We start from the raw sequence: 17,909 nt of genomic DNA, 5'->3' as shown, positions 1-17,909 counted from the left end.
GCTATTGGCCCTGTTTTCCTAGCTCTATCTGCTAGCTTCTCGATTATCCGGTGATATTTGGAACGTCACGCGTCATTGGTCATGTCATCTGTGTTGTATATACTGGAGTAGCAGCTCTGATGGGCATTATGATGCTGCTCCTTCTCGCTACACCGCCCTTCATCAAATTGTAGAGGCCGGTACGTCGCCTCATTCTCTCTACTTCATTATTTCACATTAGCAATGAACCTAGAATGCTTGTATGCTCCGTAACTCCCGCCCAATTCTGTATTTAGTTCCTCCTGACAACATATTTTGCAATGAACCTTATTAACTTCACGGTGTATAGTACGATACCTAGCATCCCTCCCTCAAAAAATGACGACGACAAGCAGATATAAGTTTGATCCAATGACCACCTAAAGTTCTTTCCTGTCGAGACGTCGGCAAAGACTTCAATGGTCCAGGCAAGTGCTACGGCTACGTAATGCTACAATTTCAACACAACTAAACACTCAGAGATTGTACAATTACAAAACACCTAACTTTTTATGGATCGTCGTGGATCATCGGGGTACTATCATCATCAACACAAAGGAGACAATCACCCCTCCAGTATACGCAGCACATAGGGCATAGGTAAGTCCGAGCGTCTCTATACCATAGTAGTACCCGACCAGAGGCACTCCGGCCACGCAATCAAATCCGACTTTGAAAAAGCCCAATACAACATTGAGAATTAAGACCATCCCCACTCCATCCGAAGCACCCATGAAACACGCCTTCAACGAAGCATTCAACACGCTAAATGGAAGAAGTGTAGCCGCAGATCCCCAAAATCCAACCAGGAAGGTTGACCACAAGCTGGCTTCGGAATAAGGGCTTGTGGCGGAGCTGAGGTGAAGCCATAACCAGTGGCCAGTGACGATACAAGCACCACACAAGGCGCTGAGGATTCCGATGCATATAGCGATACCAATGAGAGTGAATGGGATCAAGATCAAGATTCCGATAATGTTGCCAAGGACTGAAAGGCCCTGGCCTGCATCGTAGGGTGCTCTGTAATTAGCCACCGCAGGAGAGGGGACTGAGAGTCGATTGTAAGTTTCGATGGTATGGGATGTCTGAGTCGACGACGGCACTCACCAGTTAGGGCAGCTTCTATGGCTCCATAGTCAGGATAGGTACGAGAGGTAGCACTAAGGATAGGGCCCTGGGCCCCGACACGACCATAGTGATCAGCAGTGGACATTGTGGTTGATCGTTATTGATTGTGGTAGGAGGTTCGGTGCTGAAATTTCAGACGTGATGGCAGTCGGTAGGCGGAGGAACGATGCAAATTCCCACGTCTCAACGTTTTATGTATAAGCAGGCAGTAAACGCCGGGATATCAGATATCCTGGCGCTTATCGTCCGTCTTCTATTACGGGAAAGGCCTGGAGACCAAGAAGTTACTCGAGCATCCCCGTGGGAGCAACGCGGTTAACACGCCAACATGCCAACATATCGAGAACGAACACCTTCTGATCGCTGTTAGATGCCGACGTGAATTTGCTCGATCCGTGGAGACATTGACTTGTTACAAGTGATGGGTGAGCACCCCGGAACATTGAGAGAAACTCGTAGGTCCGACTAATATGAAGGACATGCATTCATGGAGTATTATTAAAGACCAATTCGGACTTTCAACCCATCACCGACACATCATTCGACCGAGTGGGAACTTCTGAGTATGAAGATACGGCTGTTTATGTATCTGATATTCATCTACGCTATGAAAACATGATCAGCAATCAGGTGGAATTGCTTAATGGTTGATCGATTCCTCACTTCCGTTACGAAGCACCACTTCGATGAAGCTGATGATGCACAGTTTGCTTAAGAATCAATTACTTTCCTAAATCCATTTGTTAGCAAGCGAGACGCTTGACCAGCTCATCACAAAACAGTTACTTCGTCTCAAATAACGTTGATATAGCGAATTCCAGATACCACAAGAACGTTGTAATCCTCGTCGTTATCGCTGCTCCCTTTGCTTGCCCTTGTCCATCACCTGCAATAACCGCTGAATCATCGCACCCTGCGCCTCTACGGTCGCACTCAGCTGCTCGATCTGCCTGCTCAACTCCGTCTGATTTTGCGCGAGCTTCCTGTTTGACAGATCTTTTTTCTTTGAACTGCCACTTGCGCTCGATGCACTACTTGTACTGAACAGCGGTCTCGTCAGCGTGGGCGAGTCAACGATATCAAGCTCGTCAATTGGCTGACGCTGGTTCTCAGTCATCTTTTCCCAGACGATACTGAATTCCCGTCCCAGAACAAAGCTGGGGAGAGCGATGAGGAGCAAGCCAAAGACGAGTAAAGGCAATGTGACGAGGCGACCGAGGAAAGAGCGAGGGGTAATCTCGCCGTATCCGACAGTGGATATTGTGACGATGACAAACCAGGCTGCAGCAGGTATAGATGCGAACTGCGTTGGGTCACCGTCAGAGTTGACAAATGTCTCTAGTGTGGTATCCCAGGTGCCACGTTCGATAAAGTATCCTTTGATGGTATCAGTACAGCACTAGCAAAGAATATTGTCGGGCTCACAGAAGAGTGCTGAAGATGGTCATTAACATAATCACAAAGAATCCCAATTGCCAACAGCGCAGTGCTGGGATCTCCGGACCGAGAGGAACATCACTTCTATGGTTCTATATGAAAATTAGCGTTTAGTCTTTGGAGAGTTGATATGACGCACAGAAGGATAGTGTGGTTGTATTTGAAAGGTCTAAAAACTCGGAGTAATCTGAACATTCCGAAGAATGGAGAATCTAAAGAAGACACTCTACTAGTGCTGTGAGCCTGCCTGCAGAAGTGCTCAGATAGAAGGACACTCACTGTGTCTTGCTGTAGGATAATCTCTATATAATAAGGCAACACTGACAATAAGTCTATTATCCCGTAGAAAGCTACACCTCATGAGCGAAACCATGACAAAGCAAGAACGCAATTTACTCACATACCATCCACCTCAGCAAACTCATCCATGAACCACTCCATGCTATACACCGCGCAACATATTCCACCGTAAACAATGCTACCAAACTTGTCTCAAAGCCAAACCAGACCCGTGTTGATATCGAGTGAAACGCTGGGACGGTTTCCATCACCGTTACGATGGCAGGACAGAACGATCAGGAATGTCATGAGGACATGTATGAGGAAATGCCCCCGCTGACGATGTTCGGCTGTTCGAGCAGGGCGTGCAGGTCACGCTTCCATGGTGGACGGATGTTGTCCGGGTCGGCCGTCGGGTAGATAGGACGCGTTGGAGTGGATGAATATATCATGTATGTCCTGCGGCTCTTCGGTCAGGAAACGAGAGTCTGGGTGGGGACTTGACCGTAGTCGGTTCAGCTCGATGTTTGACATTTTGCACAGGAGAGCTGAATATCTCGTTTGAGAATGGTAAGCAAATGAAAGTCAATTCTGACGTACAGGTATCTTATTTGCGTCCAACGAAGTTTCAGGATATCCAGCGGGTTTTTTTGTGCGATACGTCAAGAAAGGGAAAGCATGAGCAGGGTAACAGGAAGAAAATGAGTAGACGTGGAGGTGGTATGTTGCCAGACGTCCCCCGGCCGGAGACGAGTAAAATTAATTATTAATTTCAAATTTTGACATAAATAATTCCTCCGCGGCATGACGAGAGTCACGTGCCGTTGACGCGCTTTCCTTACTCTTCCTACAGGGGCGCGCACCGACTGCTTCCTTCGTCAAATCTCACAAATGACCTGGTTAATTCTCCCCTCTGTTTTCTACGACATATCGGTATCAGCATCGCTTGGTATCGAGGTCTTGGGGAAACTGGATACATATGAGTTAGCTTTCAGCTAAAAGTGGTGCTGTACGGGAGCGATCTATCTCATATATCACTGTTTTCAGCACATTTCATATGGAATGAAGCTGCCTGGGACACTTTCAGTATCCATTGAATGCTGCAGACCGAATGGATTGACCAAGACCACAGGTTGTAGACGACTTGAAGACGATTGTGGGACCTTGTGCAAGATGTATGCTTACAACCCGTTATTACGACTTCGGAGACTACTCAAGCCAGCCTACGTGGATCCTAGAAGCCAGGTGGAATGGACCATTGCCAATAGCCGCTCTGACCTCTCACGCTAAAGTAGTATATATTCACATTTTAATCTTGATCTCTCGTATCTCCGTCCAGCGAAAATACAGACCGAATGCTGGTTCAAAAACGTTCAAGAACAACACATTTATCAAGCCTACGGTCAAATGCGTCGCAATCTCTTCAGAGTACTATTCGCTAACAGCGAATACCGAACAATATGTTGAAAGGGTTATTATCACATCTCTTATATCGCTTGGATATCTCATCGTTCCTTCTCCGACTGCAGAATCTACTCTGTCATAACCTCTTGCGACCAGAAGGACGTTAACACCCATAAGCTCTGACACATATACTTACCGATCCGAATACCAGGCTGCTGATGCCACGCTACTCTCTTCTACTAAGTACATGCTCTAGACCTTCCGCCTACGCGGCATCAAAATCAGGCAAGGACGAAGATATGGTCCAAATCATGTGTTTCACGCTGGACACCTGGAGAAATGCGACATTCTATCCGCGACAACAGAATCTCGAATGTAGACGAGGTTGCGATGTACGCCTCCGATGTCCTCGATTCGAGACCGTATCCAAGTCGTAGAACAGTATATTGGACCGACTCCTCTGTCCCGCACTTCCCCCTGCTCCGCATGGGCCGCCTCCTCTGTTGCCTAGTCCCCCGATTATGGACTTCCATTCTCGAAACAACCGCCAGGCCTTCCCATAGGTCCTGTGGCGCCGGCTAATGAGAACTAGGACAATGGCGTTTGAACGCATATGGGACGTCATCCCGATTTCTCTAGGAACGACCGCGTTGATCATGCCATTTCTGAGGACCCTCTGGTTCTCAACGAGGGGGTACGTAAAGTTGGCTCACCCGATAGTGGTAATCTTTTTTATTCGTTCCATGGAAGACAATTCTCCGGGATGTTTTCCACAAACCCATTTTTTAATCGGCGCGTTTGATCTGTTTTCTACTCGGATATGGAGTGTCTTCTGCATTCTACAAGTGTCAAAATTGGTCTACGTCTAGTGCCTGGGACCTACAAGGAACATCAAGATCTTGGTTGTCCATGGATAGCGGATCAACGTGATCTATCGTGAAGAGTGCATCATGCAATCTCCACTCATTGACGTTCATTTACTGCGCTTGTAGAATCATGATAGGCGCCTTCCGCTTCGTGAGACGATAACTTGCTTCGACACTGACCAACCTTCGGGGTTGGTAGCAACCTCCGTCAGTCGGACCAAGCAAGTGGTATGCAAGTATGGGTTTCTCACCTGGACGTTCCGCCCGTTAGTATCACTCCGGTTATAAGCACCAGCGGCCAAACCCCAGTTTGAGGTGATCACGGATATTGCGGCCCGAATATCGACCATCATCGCCGACCATATTGGACCGAACGAGTAGTTTGTCATGCGACTCCGTCTTCCGCGTTCATTTCCACTATTGACGGACGAACTTTGCAGGCTAGTAATGTGGCTATCGTGGCGCCATAGTGCATGGGACTCAGATGTGAAGGGCTGCGGCGTCACTCACATACGTGGCTCCACGAACCGTGTTCTCAGTTCAAATTGTGCAATAGGAGGCAGAGGTGAACGTGCATGATAGTATCACTGGTCGCCTCCTGTGCTCTACTGCGCAGATCTACATGTACCGTCATTGAATTCGTGAAGGTCCAGAGTTATCGTGGGAATTCGAAGCCGTGGTAGCGGAAGGGTCACACCGTTGCTCTCTAAGTCTTCCGCAGTGCTGATTGCGGGACCCCCAGTATTCAAGTTATACATGTATGTAACTTATCGCAGAGAGTTCGCCTCAAAGATCGCTGAGATTGAAATGTGGGAGCTTCTCGGACTCTTTTGCTGTTCGGTCAGTGTCTCCATCCGTGACATATCCCCTTTCCGTCCTAGCGTGAGTGTCTGATAGCATAAGAATAGCAACCTCGATCCAAGTCACTCTGTTTATCGCGGCGGAAAAGGGTTCCGAGCGCCTAATGAGACAAGGAGCAAATCACGACCCTGTAAGAAGTCGTGCGGTACACGTTGCATCATTTCGCGTCTTATATATATACCCTTTACTCTTTCTTTCATCTTTACTTTTTCACCCCGACCTTTTTCTACGATGATCAGCCTTTCTCTACGCACAAGCAACACCGAGCCACCTTCCCCTACCCCACCATCGGCACCCCGACCAACATCTGTTGCAAAGGTCGCTAATCTCTTTGTCAAGATGCGACGGAACGGCCCGGCGCATTGTATCGAGTCATCTTCTGGGGATGCGCCACAATCGCACCCTGGTGTGGAGGAAGGGATGGAGTGCCAGAAACGAGAGCCTATGGAGGTAACGGACACCTTCATCTGCCTTGGTGCTGTCAATGTCAAATTGCTCCTGCGCGCGTCGCGGGGCGTTCTACTCGAGACTGCAGAACATATAGGCGGCAATGTGCTTGTTGATGAGAGGTATGTTCCCTAGTATACATGGCTTGATTCTTGTGGCTCAATGGAATTTTAGGTGGACATGCACGATACGCGAACCGAAGAATCGGCCAAATGGAACATTTAAAGTCCAGGTATGTTTTGCCAAGCTTCAACTGTCGTCGCAGGACTAAATCTTGTCCTCAGATACGCTATTCTGCCTCCGCTGCACGTTCATCACATCCGGATCCTCACCGACCTGTCTCACTCGACTGCGCGAAGAGTGTACCGGGGCTGATGACCATAGTCAAACGCAACGACATCTAAATCCATTTAATCATTCATATTCATGGCATCAGGACAATCATCTTTCGCAGACCATTCATCTTCGTTTTCAAGACTTGTATTGTTATCATTCACTCACTCATTCTGTACTCAATATCATTCAATGGACTATTTTATTCACGTATATCCCCACCCCATTACATCTCGTGGCTAATCTTCCTTTTCGAAAGTATCATACGCCTCTACCTTCCATCTACATATTAGCTACAGCTGTCAATTCAGGACATGGAATGCAGCCGCAGGATAACGGCATGATTGTCTGAGGCGTCTGAGACGAGAAAGACTGTTTTGCCTCGCATTTCATGCGAAAAGGAATCATTGTGATCAGCCCCGTGATGCGGGCCAGTCAATTCTTCCGTTTATAAAAACCCCTCCTCCTAGCGTTTCATCAGAGTAAAGGGAAAGGTGATAGATGCCCGCTAGGGGTGATCCGGATGGGACTCTGTTCCAAGATTCCAAGGAGCGGCGAGCTCAGTAGCACATGCCCGAGAACTTTGTAGCGCAGCCTCTTACGTTTGAAAAGTGGTGATACTGTACACCTATACAAATAACAGTCAAAACGTAACGTAAGTATTACGAGGGGAGGAGGAGGATTCGAATAGGCGTTTCTAGCTGGGGAGGAGGCTTGCGTAGCTCGCAGAAATGAAAAACGAGATCGTGGTAGAGTCTTGCTTTTGATTTAATGATCATTCTAGACTGTGCCATCCTGAAGGATCATCCAATCATGCCCGAGTCTTCTATTACTAGCGACCAATGAAGGAAATGGCTTGGCGAAACGTGGGAACGTCACTTCAGAAATAAGCGGTAGCCTAGTGGGCTTCTAGTATAGTGCAAGTGCTATTCTGGAGGTAGAATGACACTCCACGCCGTTGAGGTATGGAAAGAATGCCTACCCGTAGCATGCATCGACATTGAAATGGATTGGACACTATTCTGGTCTTGTAAACGAGGCGTACGTTCACTCAGGTTCTTCCATTTGTGCGAGGAAGTTCCGGGACCCCAAGGGTTGGTAGTATTCTGGGAAGACTGAAGGTCAGTAAAGCTCCCGTTAAACAATTGGATGATGTACCAGAGAAGGTGCACCTCTGCGTCCAATCCGGTTGTGAACTACCATCATGTCAAGCCAGACTTGTGTTTCGTTCGGTTCTTCGTGCATGAAGTAACTATCCGAAGGCCGTCTTACCTGAGTATTGGTGGTAGCCTTCAAGTTACGAACCATAGTTTCTCATCTTTCGCCAGAGTCATGGTAAGGTCTCTGCGGATGACCCAAGAAAAGCGCCATGCAGCAGATAAAAACGACCAGATGACAGTCCATTTTCACTGAAAGTGAATGTAAGTTGCAAAACCAGCGCAAAATTGTTTCCAGGTCCTAAATTTCTCGTGAGATCGTTCATCAATATAGCTGAGTCTGTGGAAAGAAGAGAAAAAACACCAGCGTTCTGTTGCAACTTACCCTTGGATCGCCTTTGCTGAGGTGCCATAGGTGAATATTCAATAGCTCGCGCAAAGTTTAAGCTTTGGATAACCGGACGCGTCACGGTCACGGTGGCGCCCCCGCGGCGGGCCGACCACAGCGGGGTCTGGACCTAACCCTAACCTAACAACCACCAACATCTATTTTCTGCTTACCTGTACCGTCGCCATCGCAAGGACGCCTGTAAGGTCCTCTGTACATTTCTAATGCCGACTTGTATAAGCGTCATTCCTTACGAATTTGACTCGTAACCCTGGCTAGTGGGCAGCAAGCTCGTAGTGGCTGCTGGGAGAGGAACGGTAGTAGTACCTGGTAGGTCCTTGAATTCTTCGTCAGCCTTCACCCGCCAACAAATTGCACCAACAGTTCTCTAAAATACTTGTGTCCATCCATTTCCCCGACATTATCTCATGAAATCCTGCGTTCTCTTGCCTGTCGACTTGTAACAAGACCCCCTTGCTCACGACAAAACAACCAAATCGCGTTCAGACGACATTCATCTCAAATGCCTGGTCTTAAGCACCTTCTGAAGGCACGTACAGCCGGATGAAGGTGGAGCGCGATATTTTCACGGTTTATCGAACCAACAAAACGTAGATACAAGTAAATTACTGCGTTTGCGTTCGCCAGAGGTGAGTGAGTCGCTTCGTCGTTCCTTAGATTTGATCCTTAGTTTCTCCTAGAGGTATCGAAAATCTATTAGGATTTATTCGATCTTATCCTCGAAGTCGTGTGAAAATATACCGGTCTTCAGGCTTTTGCGTTTCGGAAGACCTACACCCAAGATGTGGAGGCAGAAGTTTCTACTATCTTGTATATCTCATCTTTCCATGATTCATCCTGCCACCTGCTGATGCCATTTCCAGTATCCCTCACGGTAAAAACGCAGATTTACCGACCGTCTTGATCCCTAACCGGAAGCCTGAACGTTTTTTAGAATTTTCTAAGGAATACGTGGCAACCGCGTATACCCTCCTCGAACAAAGTCCTCGACCGCAGATACGGCAAAGTTCTGACGAAGATGGGCCGGAGAGCGAAGGTTCTCATGGTGACCGAACGCCGTAGCATGAGGCGCAGATCTGACTTTGATACATACCTGCCCCGCGTACCATCGCAAAGTCTAGACTATCTTTACGTCCGGGTGATGCGTATCTTCGTTCTGTTTCGCCTGAACGCTCACCTAGGGCCACTGGTTCTGGAGCAACGAATCCACAACTGTCGGGAACATGTTTCCTTCCAATCGCCGCGACTCGACTCAATCATCAATGTCACTTTACACTTTTAACCGAAGTTCGGACGTGGATGGGTGGAATAGGCGCCCGTTTATCCTTACGGGCGGTCTTCAGGCAATACTATATTCAGGATACCTTCCATGGAAATATGGTTAGGAGGGGAAATACATTGTCTTATGTCACTCCTAGGGCTGAAATCTCGTCTGGTGTGGCGCAGCGCTGGACACCGGCCGCGGTACTCCATTACCAGCAGCGGCCGCATGCAGACGGCTAGGAAACGCCTTTTAATTCTCTCCACACTGGACCGCTTTGAAGTGGTGTGAGCAATGAACTCCAAACGACCTCCCCACCAAAGTTCACAACAGGCTGCCCTCGGCCAAATTCAATTAAAACGCCGACACCTCTTCCATATTCTTACCGCCACCACTCATATCTCAATATGTTTTTCCTCCGTCTGCATTTCCATACGGGAACGTCTACCTTGCCGAATGCTCTTTTCAACTTAAGCGCCCACTTCGATGAGTTTGATTACGGAAAAGTAATACACACTTTCGTTTTGAAAAGCCATCGAATTGACATCCGTACAAACTTGAACCACGCAGCGTGTCCGCCTCAGCTTCGTAGGGCCCGAGTAATGAAACTTGCTGTCACCAGATGGTTCATGCAAGGTACTGGCGAGGATTTCTGGCTTTCGGTTGCCTGACAGTCCCCATTATATGACTGGAATCATTTCCATTTCATACAATGTAGCCAATCTCCGGAGAAGCAAGGTGGCTCCTTTCATTGCTCGCACCTTTCAAGTAACCAACCGATATTGCAGTGACACCTGCCTGCTGGATGATGCGGTGCTTACGACCGCAGCTCCATAGTCGTGTAGGGAGCCGGTCGTAGACCCTGCCAGCACAAATCATGATGGCAGACTCCTTCACCGTTCTCATCCCATTCGCTGTCGTCCTCGACTCGCCTACACTGCTTGACTATTGCACCGAAGCTTATCTACTGCTGATACCCATCAGGACAGTGGCCGATCCGCTCGCCTTTTTTGACGCAGTATTTGAAACCTCCCTTAATCTTTTCTCTGGTCGTGATTTTATCAATAGACTTCCCTGAGGATGCCAGTGTACGAGAGCAAGGTCAAGTCGGAGTTGCCAGGGGATGCGAAATGCTACCTTGGACACATACCATCCGATCTGAGGATAGAGAAGGGAGAATTCATACGGGAAGAAATCAGTATAAGTATGGACACGTTCATATGCATGTGGCGTGGATCTCGAAGAGAATGGTTGGAGAAGGGAGCGAGGGGCGGAAACGGCGGAAGGCGGAGCATGATCCATACGGCACGCTCCAAACAAGGCTTGCTAGCCATGCAACCTCCGAAAACATGACTGTCTTTCCGAAATGATTCGCCCCTCCTCAGGTTTCGTCCTATCTTGATGAATCCAAGATGTAATTCGTCGTCCAACCCTGTTCTACCATGTATGCTGATCATGTTCGGGGAAAACGGCGGAGCGCTCGTCCTTGTCGCGCCTTGGTTTTCTGCGTTCCGATCATCAATGGCTCAAAGAAGCCAGTTTCTAGCATCACGGAGCGCCTTCCCCGGTCGTCTTGATGCACTGGCGGTTCCCTTCAATGTCACCCGTGTCAATGTTTTCTGATAGCAAATATCAAATCCTGAATGTGTTGTGTTTAACCAAGACGATTGACTTCGGGCAGGGACTTTGCTATCGTTTGAAGGAAACGGCATGAGCCAATTGATGCATTCCCTTATAGGACAACGAAAAGCTAATTCTCCGTATCACACTGCAGTACTTGAAATCAGCGACACCCTCAAACCGAAGCTGGTTAGATTCTATACCGCTCGTAGCGTACTTGCATTTCCGGTATGTCTTCTACTAGACAATGTCAAACGCGATGCTGATGACTTCGCGTAGCTTTGGAATGCCGGATAGAAAAGACTACGTACGTCTTCTGTTTGCGTGGCGGATCTGCATCCGTGTTGTACATACCAAAATAGCTTCCGGTTCTTGCCCTACATCAAGGAGTACAAAATGCCGAAATGAAACTTACTGAGGTTCCCAGTGGGAAGATTCCACGAACGGTTTGTACTGAGAGGACGGCGTTCTAGTGTGGAAGTATACTTGTTGCTGCTTCATTTATCGCTTGGATCCATGACATGCTTGCTGTATTCAGGGCGGTCTGTGACAGAATTCTCTCCCTGCACTTCTCTGCACTGCAGCTCTCACGAAAGACTACCGGACAGATGGAGGTTATGCCCAATCAAGGCTCTTCTAGGTCTGGCATATTCCTTAATCGTTTTTGGAAGCGGCTGTGGACCTGAGCTCTCTTTCTACAGGCATCATTACAGGGCGATCTTTATCTAAGCCTTCTTTAATATTTTCTGCGTATCACTGGTCGATGGAGGGTAAATCTCAGACGGTATCGCCGACGGCCGCCGACAGCCCCGGTGCGGTAATCAAATAATTCCACTGAACGATGTACTGGTCAATTACTACCAGCCTTCAGCATGGGTAACCGGAAAGCAGACCGAGACAAGTGATACCATGACCCAAAAAGCGGATCCCTGTCGTAACGCCATTCCGTCCTTGCACTAAAAACGAGACTAACAGGTATTCTTCTACAGGATAATTTGCACCTGGCACCTGGATACGGTCACGAACTGTCCGGAAAAGTGATTCAATGTCATACGGAGCCAAGGCTACTGGGAAATACTTGGTGACCGCCATGAACAAGGAACCTTTATCGGCATATCCAGCCTCTCCGCTTCCAATCTGAATCCCGGAAATCCTACTGTTACTCCTTTAACGTCTACTCCAGTTTTTGCCTCGTACACTGGTTTAATCGACGGTAATCGTCCTGATGACCGGCAGGCTGTACTCGGTGGAATAAAACCCAGAAATTTGTGCAACAGACTTACTAGCAATTTACCTCAACGCCTTTCCCACTTCTGCGATGTCTACATCGCCCCAGACTCTCTCTGAGGCCGCTGAAAATATCGCGGTTTCCAGCACGTTTACCCTAAGTTCAGAAAGCATTGAATCAAGACCTATCGAAGAGTCCTCAGAAGTTAAGTGTGTTCTGGACGAGTATCCCGATGGCGGTTTGCGAGCCTGGCTGGTTGTTGCTGGGGTAGGTCTTGCTTGGTCGAATTCAGTATTTCACCATGCTGACCTTTCCTTCGCTTCCTTTCCATCAGTCGATGTGCAATAATTTTACGACGTGAGCGCCTTCTAGGATATGGTCCTGTCTATACCGACTTCACTTCTGGAACTGATTTAACAACTCTATTGAAAGGTTTGGATACGTCAACTCATGGGGCGTGAGTCCGGCATTAATATCTCCCGGTCGTGCGCTTGACCTTCATATTGACCTTTTTCAGGTCTTTCAATCCTACTACCAAACGAATATATTGAAGGACACTCCACCGTCGGACATGTGAGCCCTCATGATTAAACACCGAGCTTGCCATTGAGTGACCATGCCTTTCTAGAGCCTGGATCGGTTCCATTCAGGTAGAAGAAGACTATGCCTCGCGTTCTCAACCTATCTCCTAACCCTTGATCAGTATTCGCTGGTGTTTTTGCCCGGCCTCCTCGCAGGTCGGCTCTTTGACTTGGGATACTTCCACCCTCTCTTCGCCGCATGTAGCCTACTACTAGTGGGCGCAACGCTGTTGATAGCCGAATGTCACGAGTATTGGCAGCTCTTGCTGTGCCAGGGATTCGCCGTTGGAGTCGGTACCATTCACTCGCGTCTCTTCGTAGACGTACTGACGCAGATCAAATACTTAGCTCGCGTGCGGAGGAATCATGAACCCTACAACCGCGGTGCTTTCTCATTGGTTCAAGAAGAGGTTAAGGTTCGCCCTGGGGTTGATGGCAGTGGGCTCGTCTCTGGGCGGGACCGTCATACCCATTGCAACCAGGAATCTGTTACCTATCGTAGGGTGTGTATTATAAATGCGGTCGTTTCTGTCCTGTTTTATTCAATGGTATACGAAAGGTTCAAATGGACCATGAGAATCATGGCACTGATTCTTCTGCTGGGCCTCGGCCTAGGTAATCTGGTCGGTGTTCATCTATTCTTGACTATCTCATATTCATCCTTGATGTTCCCAGCTGATGAAACGCCGTTTTCCACCTACCGACGTACACGGGGGTCTCTTCAATTTCCGCGAATTCAAGTCCGCGCCTTTCTCCCTTTATTGTGTATCTACATTAACGTCTTTCCTCGGAATTTACACTGGTATGCCTACTCTGTTTCTTCTGACTTTCACTACTGATTAATTACCCAGTTTTGACTTATATCGACGTCAGTGCAGCTAAAGTCGGTGTACCGGAGGATTTCTCTTTCTATCTAGGTTTCGATAGCCAACTGTGCTTCGGGCTTTGGACGATACTTTGCCGGGCTACTCGGAGATAAGATTGGTTGGTCGAACCTGCTTTCGGGCTTTTTTAATTCTAACCGGGGACCAGGAGCCATGAACGTGATGATTCCATTCACTACGGCGTCTGCCATTATCACCTACTCATGGCCTTTCGCGAAGAACCAAAATTCGCTAATTATCATCGCTGTCATCTATGGGTACCATCTTATATGCCTCGACGTTACCATCTCTAGCTGATAGGCTCACTAGATTCACTTCAGGTTCCTTCGTCTCCCTCCTGTGTGCCCCCATCATTGAATTCGGGGACACCGCCGATGTGGGCCGGCGAGTGGGCATGATGATGAGTATCCTTGCTGTGGGTGCCTTGGTAGGACCGCCGATTTCTGGTTCTATCAATACCGCCACTGGAGGATTTGAGGCTGTCGGGTATTATGCAGGTAGGTCTTTGATTTTTTTCTATGATAATCTTCGAGCGGCTAAATCAGTATCATTCTGGTCACAGGAAGCGCAATTATCCTCAGTGTAGGGCTGATGTCAGCAAGTCGACATTTTGTCCTGAGGCGACTGTACGGAAAGTTGTAGGCACGCATGTAGGCAGTGATTCAGAATTCAGAATGAAATTTGAAATTTGAAATTTCATCTACATCATGAGTCGACGGGGATGCAATGTCTGAGCACTCCCGCCAGACAATCCGAGAGGGATTACGCGTAAGTCTTTGAAGACACATTTTTTTGGCATTGTCTTGTTGTAGGGTTAGGGTTGTGTATCGGCTCGGAAATCGTGCGAAGATCTGCTTGTCGCTTACCACAACCACAAGATTCACACTTGGACGCGACTTATGCAGTGGAAATCCTGACGAAAGCACTATTAACTAAAATCCGTAATTCCGTGCTTCTAGACAGATGAACAAAAGAGGACGTAGACTTATGGTTTATTGGAACCAAGGCCATACGCGTTCTTTGATTACTATGCTAGTTTCTCTCTGCTTTCCATCTGCAGATATCTAACATTCATTATTTGCGTAGATACTGCCTTTGCCAAGTGATAATCGATCGGCTAAAGCATAAGGCTGTGCCTGTGCTCCACTTAGGGCCGGCTCTCCACCTATTCCTCAAAATTCCTGTCAAAAGAAAAACTAGGAAATTTGGTCCAGAACCTGTTCGTCATATCACTCAGCAGGACCTGACGGCTATCATTCGCTCCCGGATCTGACTTGGCAAGCGTATATATTACAGGAGTCATACGAAAGTCGATCTTGAAAATGTCCTCCCCGTCATCTCTCGTATGGTTTATCACAGGTATGTAGCATCTATTCATCTGAGCGTCGTATCAACATCTCTTTGTGTTAGGTACCTCTTCTGGGCTTGGTAAACGCCTCGTTCTCTCAGCTCTGGCTCGGGGGGACCGTGTCATTGCCACGGCGCGTACCGTATCCAAGCTCGACGGGCTCTTTCCGTCGACAGATCGTGTACATACTTTGGAGCTAGACGTGACCAGTGGATATAAGGTCCATCAAGTCTGTTAGTCGACCAGGCCGTTGCTGTATGGGGCCGTATCGATGTCTGTGTTAACAACGCGGGGATCGGCGTGAAGGCCATTTTCGAAGAGGGAGGGTGAGTCATTTTTTACGGGACGATACGACCGGAGCTGATGTCCGCAGGTCTGAGCTGTTCAGGGAGCAATTCGAGACTAATGTGTTTGGCGTCATAGACGTGACGACCGCAGTACTTCCTGCGATGCGAGCGCAAAGGTCAGGAACAATTGTCCAAATAGGTAGCCGATCTTCGTGGGCACCCGAGAGAGTTCCTGTAAGTTATTTATCTGTACTTACCGAGTTGTCGGGCCAGATAAGGTGACTGATATGTTCGTTGATATAGATGACAGGCATGTTCCAGTGATATAACTACTTAACAGTGACCAGGAACACTTACGAGCACGGATTACAGCTCCATATTCCTCGTCCAAAGCAGCTGTTCGCGGTATGCTTTTACGTATGTTATATAAGGATGATGCTAATGCATTTCCTGAAGCCTTCAGCGAGACCCTAGCTACCGAGGTTGCGCCTCTGGGTATTCGCGTACTCATCGTGGAGCCCGCCGCGCTTGTCACAGAGCAAATACTCTCCCAGCCTCTATATCTGGATAACCTTATATCAGATTACGACGATACCCGTAAACAAGCTCAAGGGTTCTTCGAGGGGAGCTGGTGCACAGGTGATGCTGACTTAGCAGTGGAGATCATTGTGGACAGTTGTAAGAGGAGACGGCAAGGCAAAAGGCAAGGAGTGGCCCACGTATCTTGTCTTCGGGCCTGGTGGTGATGTGGCGGTAAAGAGCAAATGCGAAAAAATGGTGAAAGTTTTAGATGAGTGGAAGGATGTTACCGGGGTACTGAGTTAGCTTCAGTCCATTGTAGAAATAAAAATACGAAGAATCCTCAGCTCCAAAAATCTCAATGCTGCTCCTGACGTATAAGCCAAGGGATACGAACGAGTGCCACAAAACTCAAATCCTGGTATATCGAAAATGTGAGAGCAGACAAACAGCCTCAAGGAGTACGACAAGTGCTCATCAGAGAATCGCTTCGTACGGCGCGAGGCTCTCCAGGTACTTCGCCCACTTCCCTCCGTTCCAACTAGCAATGTCCTTCCACTGCTTACTGTCCTCCCCATAAGCATACCGACTAGCCCTCAAAAATGCGCCAAGAGCAGCATCTGCAAAACACGGCTCGCTTCCCATAACAAACGGTCCCTCATTCCCTTCAAACCACTTGTCAAACTTCGCAAGACCCGCCAGAGCCTTCTCCCACAGCTTTTCCTTGTCCCCATCAAACAGCGCATCAGAGTTCACTCCCTGCTCTCGCAACCGGGACTTCCAATGCACGACTGTCCTATCGTTCAAATTTGGCAGTATGCGTTCGATCATGAACCCACGAAAACCGCCAAAAACATCGTCTACCGCGTCGCGGAACGCGAGCTGGAGTGGCATTGTGCCGGCAGGGACAAGTGTAGGTCCAGACGGGTACGTTTTGTCTAGATACGCCGCGATAGCGGCAGATTCTGATACGACGACGCCTGTGGTGTGGTCTTGGATGATGGGGACCGTATACAAGGGCGTGACTCCATCGTGTTTAGTGCCAGTAGGAGCAGCACCAATCTGTTTGGCGAGAGGTTCGATATCGGGGAGTTCGACATAGACGGTTTGGTAGGGGAGCTTTTTCATATTTAGGGCGTACCTATTGTCATACAGGTTAGACTGCCCTTATCGATGTACAGCGCGTACGCATACCTCGCTCGCCATGTATTCAGACTTCCCGGATTCGTAGGAAGCTTGGTTGGTATGTCGTAGAAGGTAATTGTGTGTGAAGCCATCTTGTGTCGTGTCGATTCTGCAAAGACGCGCCAGTCAGTTATATGATCAGGTAGTCCATTCTATACGTACGAATTGTGTGAGAATTGACAATCTCTTCTTACTAAGTCATCTGAGTCATTTCCGGTCGGCCAGGGAATTAATTACTCATGCCTTTGTAACACATCTTGAGGGACGTAAAGAGGTGACCACCGAGAGACTGTGTACTTCAGAGATGCCATAATTATTGTAGAGCACATAGTGAATCTACCTGAAGGGAGTTCAGAATAAGTATAAGTTTACTATCAGAGAACAATGTGTGAGATGAGATGCTAAAAATGAACTGAAGGTAACGTACGTTCTATCAGAAGTTGATCAAAGGTCTGGATTTTGTTCTCCGATAATTAAACAGCACACTCGTGAGCTGGGGGCTGTTATACACTTCCTGATATTCGCCTAAAAAAACTCTTAGCAATGACGTTTAGAAGCAGAAGAAGATAGCAGACCTTTGAATCATGTCAGCGTTACGTCCACGGCTGAGAGTGGTTCTATAAGAAAGCAGTAGTTCGTGAAATTGGCCACCATAGG

General features: G+C 48.1%; 5 protein-coding genes across 5 annotated transcripts; 2 read left to right on the top strand and 3 right to left on the bottom strand.

Moving 5' to 3' along the window:
* Positions 1–545: 545 nt before the first annotated feature.
* Positions 546–1,231, bottom strand: EV420DRAFT_1643348 (uncharacterized protein; the record flags this gene model as incomplete). The annotated part of the gene is made up of 2 exons (XM_060477491.1): positions 546–1,066; positions 1,126–1,231. 2 exons carry the CDS (start codon positions 1,229–1,231, stop codon positions 546–548), a joined length of 627 nt encoding a protein of 208 aa, XP_060330289.1.
* A 765-nt stretch (positions 1,232–1,996) lies between these two features.
* EV420DRAFT_1748335 (uncharacterized protein) lies at positions 1,997–3,603 on the bottom strand (the record flags this gene model as incomplete). Its single annotated transcript, XM_060480237.1, has 4 exons — positions 3,463–3,603; positions 2,984–3,410; positions 2,863–2,933; positions 1,997–2,545 (listed from the first exon to the last, which is right to left on the bottom strand). The coding sequence occupies exons 2-4, from the start codon at positions 3,129–3,131 to the stop codon at positions 1,997–1,999; spliced, it is 768 nt and encodes a 255-aa protein (XP_060330288.1). The 5' UTR covers positions 3,132–3,410; positions 3,463–3,603.
* A 2,729-nt stretch (positions 3,604–6,332) lies between these two features.
* EV420DRAFT_1270790 (uncharacterized protein) lies at positions 6,333–6,844 on the top strand (the record flags this gene model as incomplete). The annotated part of the gene is made up of 3 exons (XM_060467595.1): positions 6,333–6,562; positions 6,615–6,672; positions 6,725–6,844. The coding sequence occupies 3 exons, from the start codon at positions 6,333–6,335 to the stop codon at positions 6,842–6,844; spliced, it is 408 nt and encodes a 135-aa protein (XP_060330287.1).
* A 5,694-nt stretch (positions 6,845–12,538) lies between these two features.
* Positions 12,539–14,499, top strand: EV420DRAFT_1620835 (MFS general substrate transporter; the record flags this gene model as incomplete). Its single annotated transcript, XM_060475619.1, has 13 exons — positions 12,539–12,586; positions 12,659–12,729; positions 12,783–12,831; positions 12,966–13,021; positions 13,077–13,098; positions 13,152–13,319; positions 13,378–13,532; positions 13,589–13,652; positions 13,705–13,831; positions 13,881–13,918; positions 13,947–14,013; positions 14,062–14,170; positions 14,223–14,499. The coding sequence occupies 13 exons, from the start codon at positions 12,539–12,541 to the stop codon at positions 14,497–14,499; spliced, it is 1,251 nt and encodes a 416-aa protein (XP_060330286.1).
* Positions 14,500–16,544: 2,045 nt separating this feature from the next.
* Positions 16,545–17,344, bottom strand: EV420DRAFT_1643344 (uncharacterized protein; the record flags this gene model as incomplete). Its single annotated transcript, XM_060477490.1, has 2 exons — positions 16,545–17,208; positions 17,262–17,344. The coding sequence occupies 2 exons, from the start codon at positions 17,342–17,344 to the stop codon at positions 16,545–16,547; spliced, it is 747 nt and encodes a 248-aa protein (XP_060330285.1).
* Between the last annotated feature and the right edge of the window lie 565 nt (positions 17,345–17,909).

This window comes from Desarmillaria tabescens (genome assembly GCF_030435595.1).
Source record: "Desarmillaria tabescens strain CCBAS 213 chromosome Unknown EV420scaffold_19, whole genome shotgun sequence".
Lineage (NCBI taxonomy): Eukaryota > Fungi > Basidiomycota > Agaricomycetes > Agaricales > Physalacriaceae > Desarmillaria > Desarmillaria tabescens.
The sequence above is the reverse complement of the archived record's forward strand: the minus strand, read 5'-3'. Positions and strand labels throughout refer to the sequence as shown.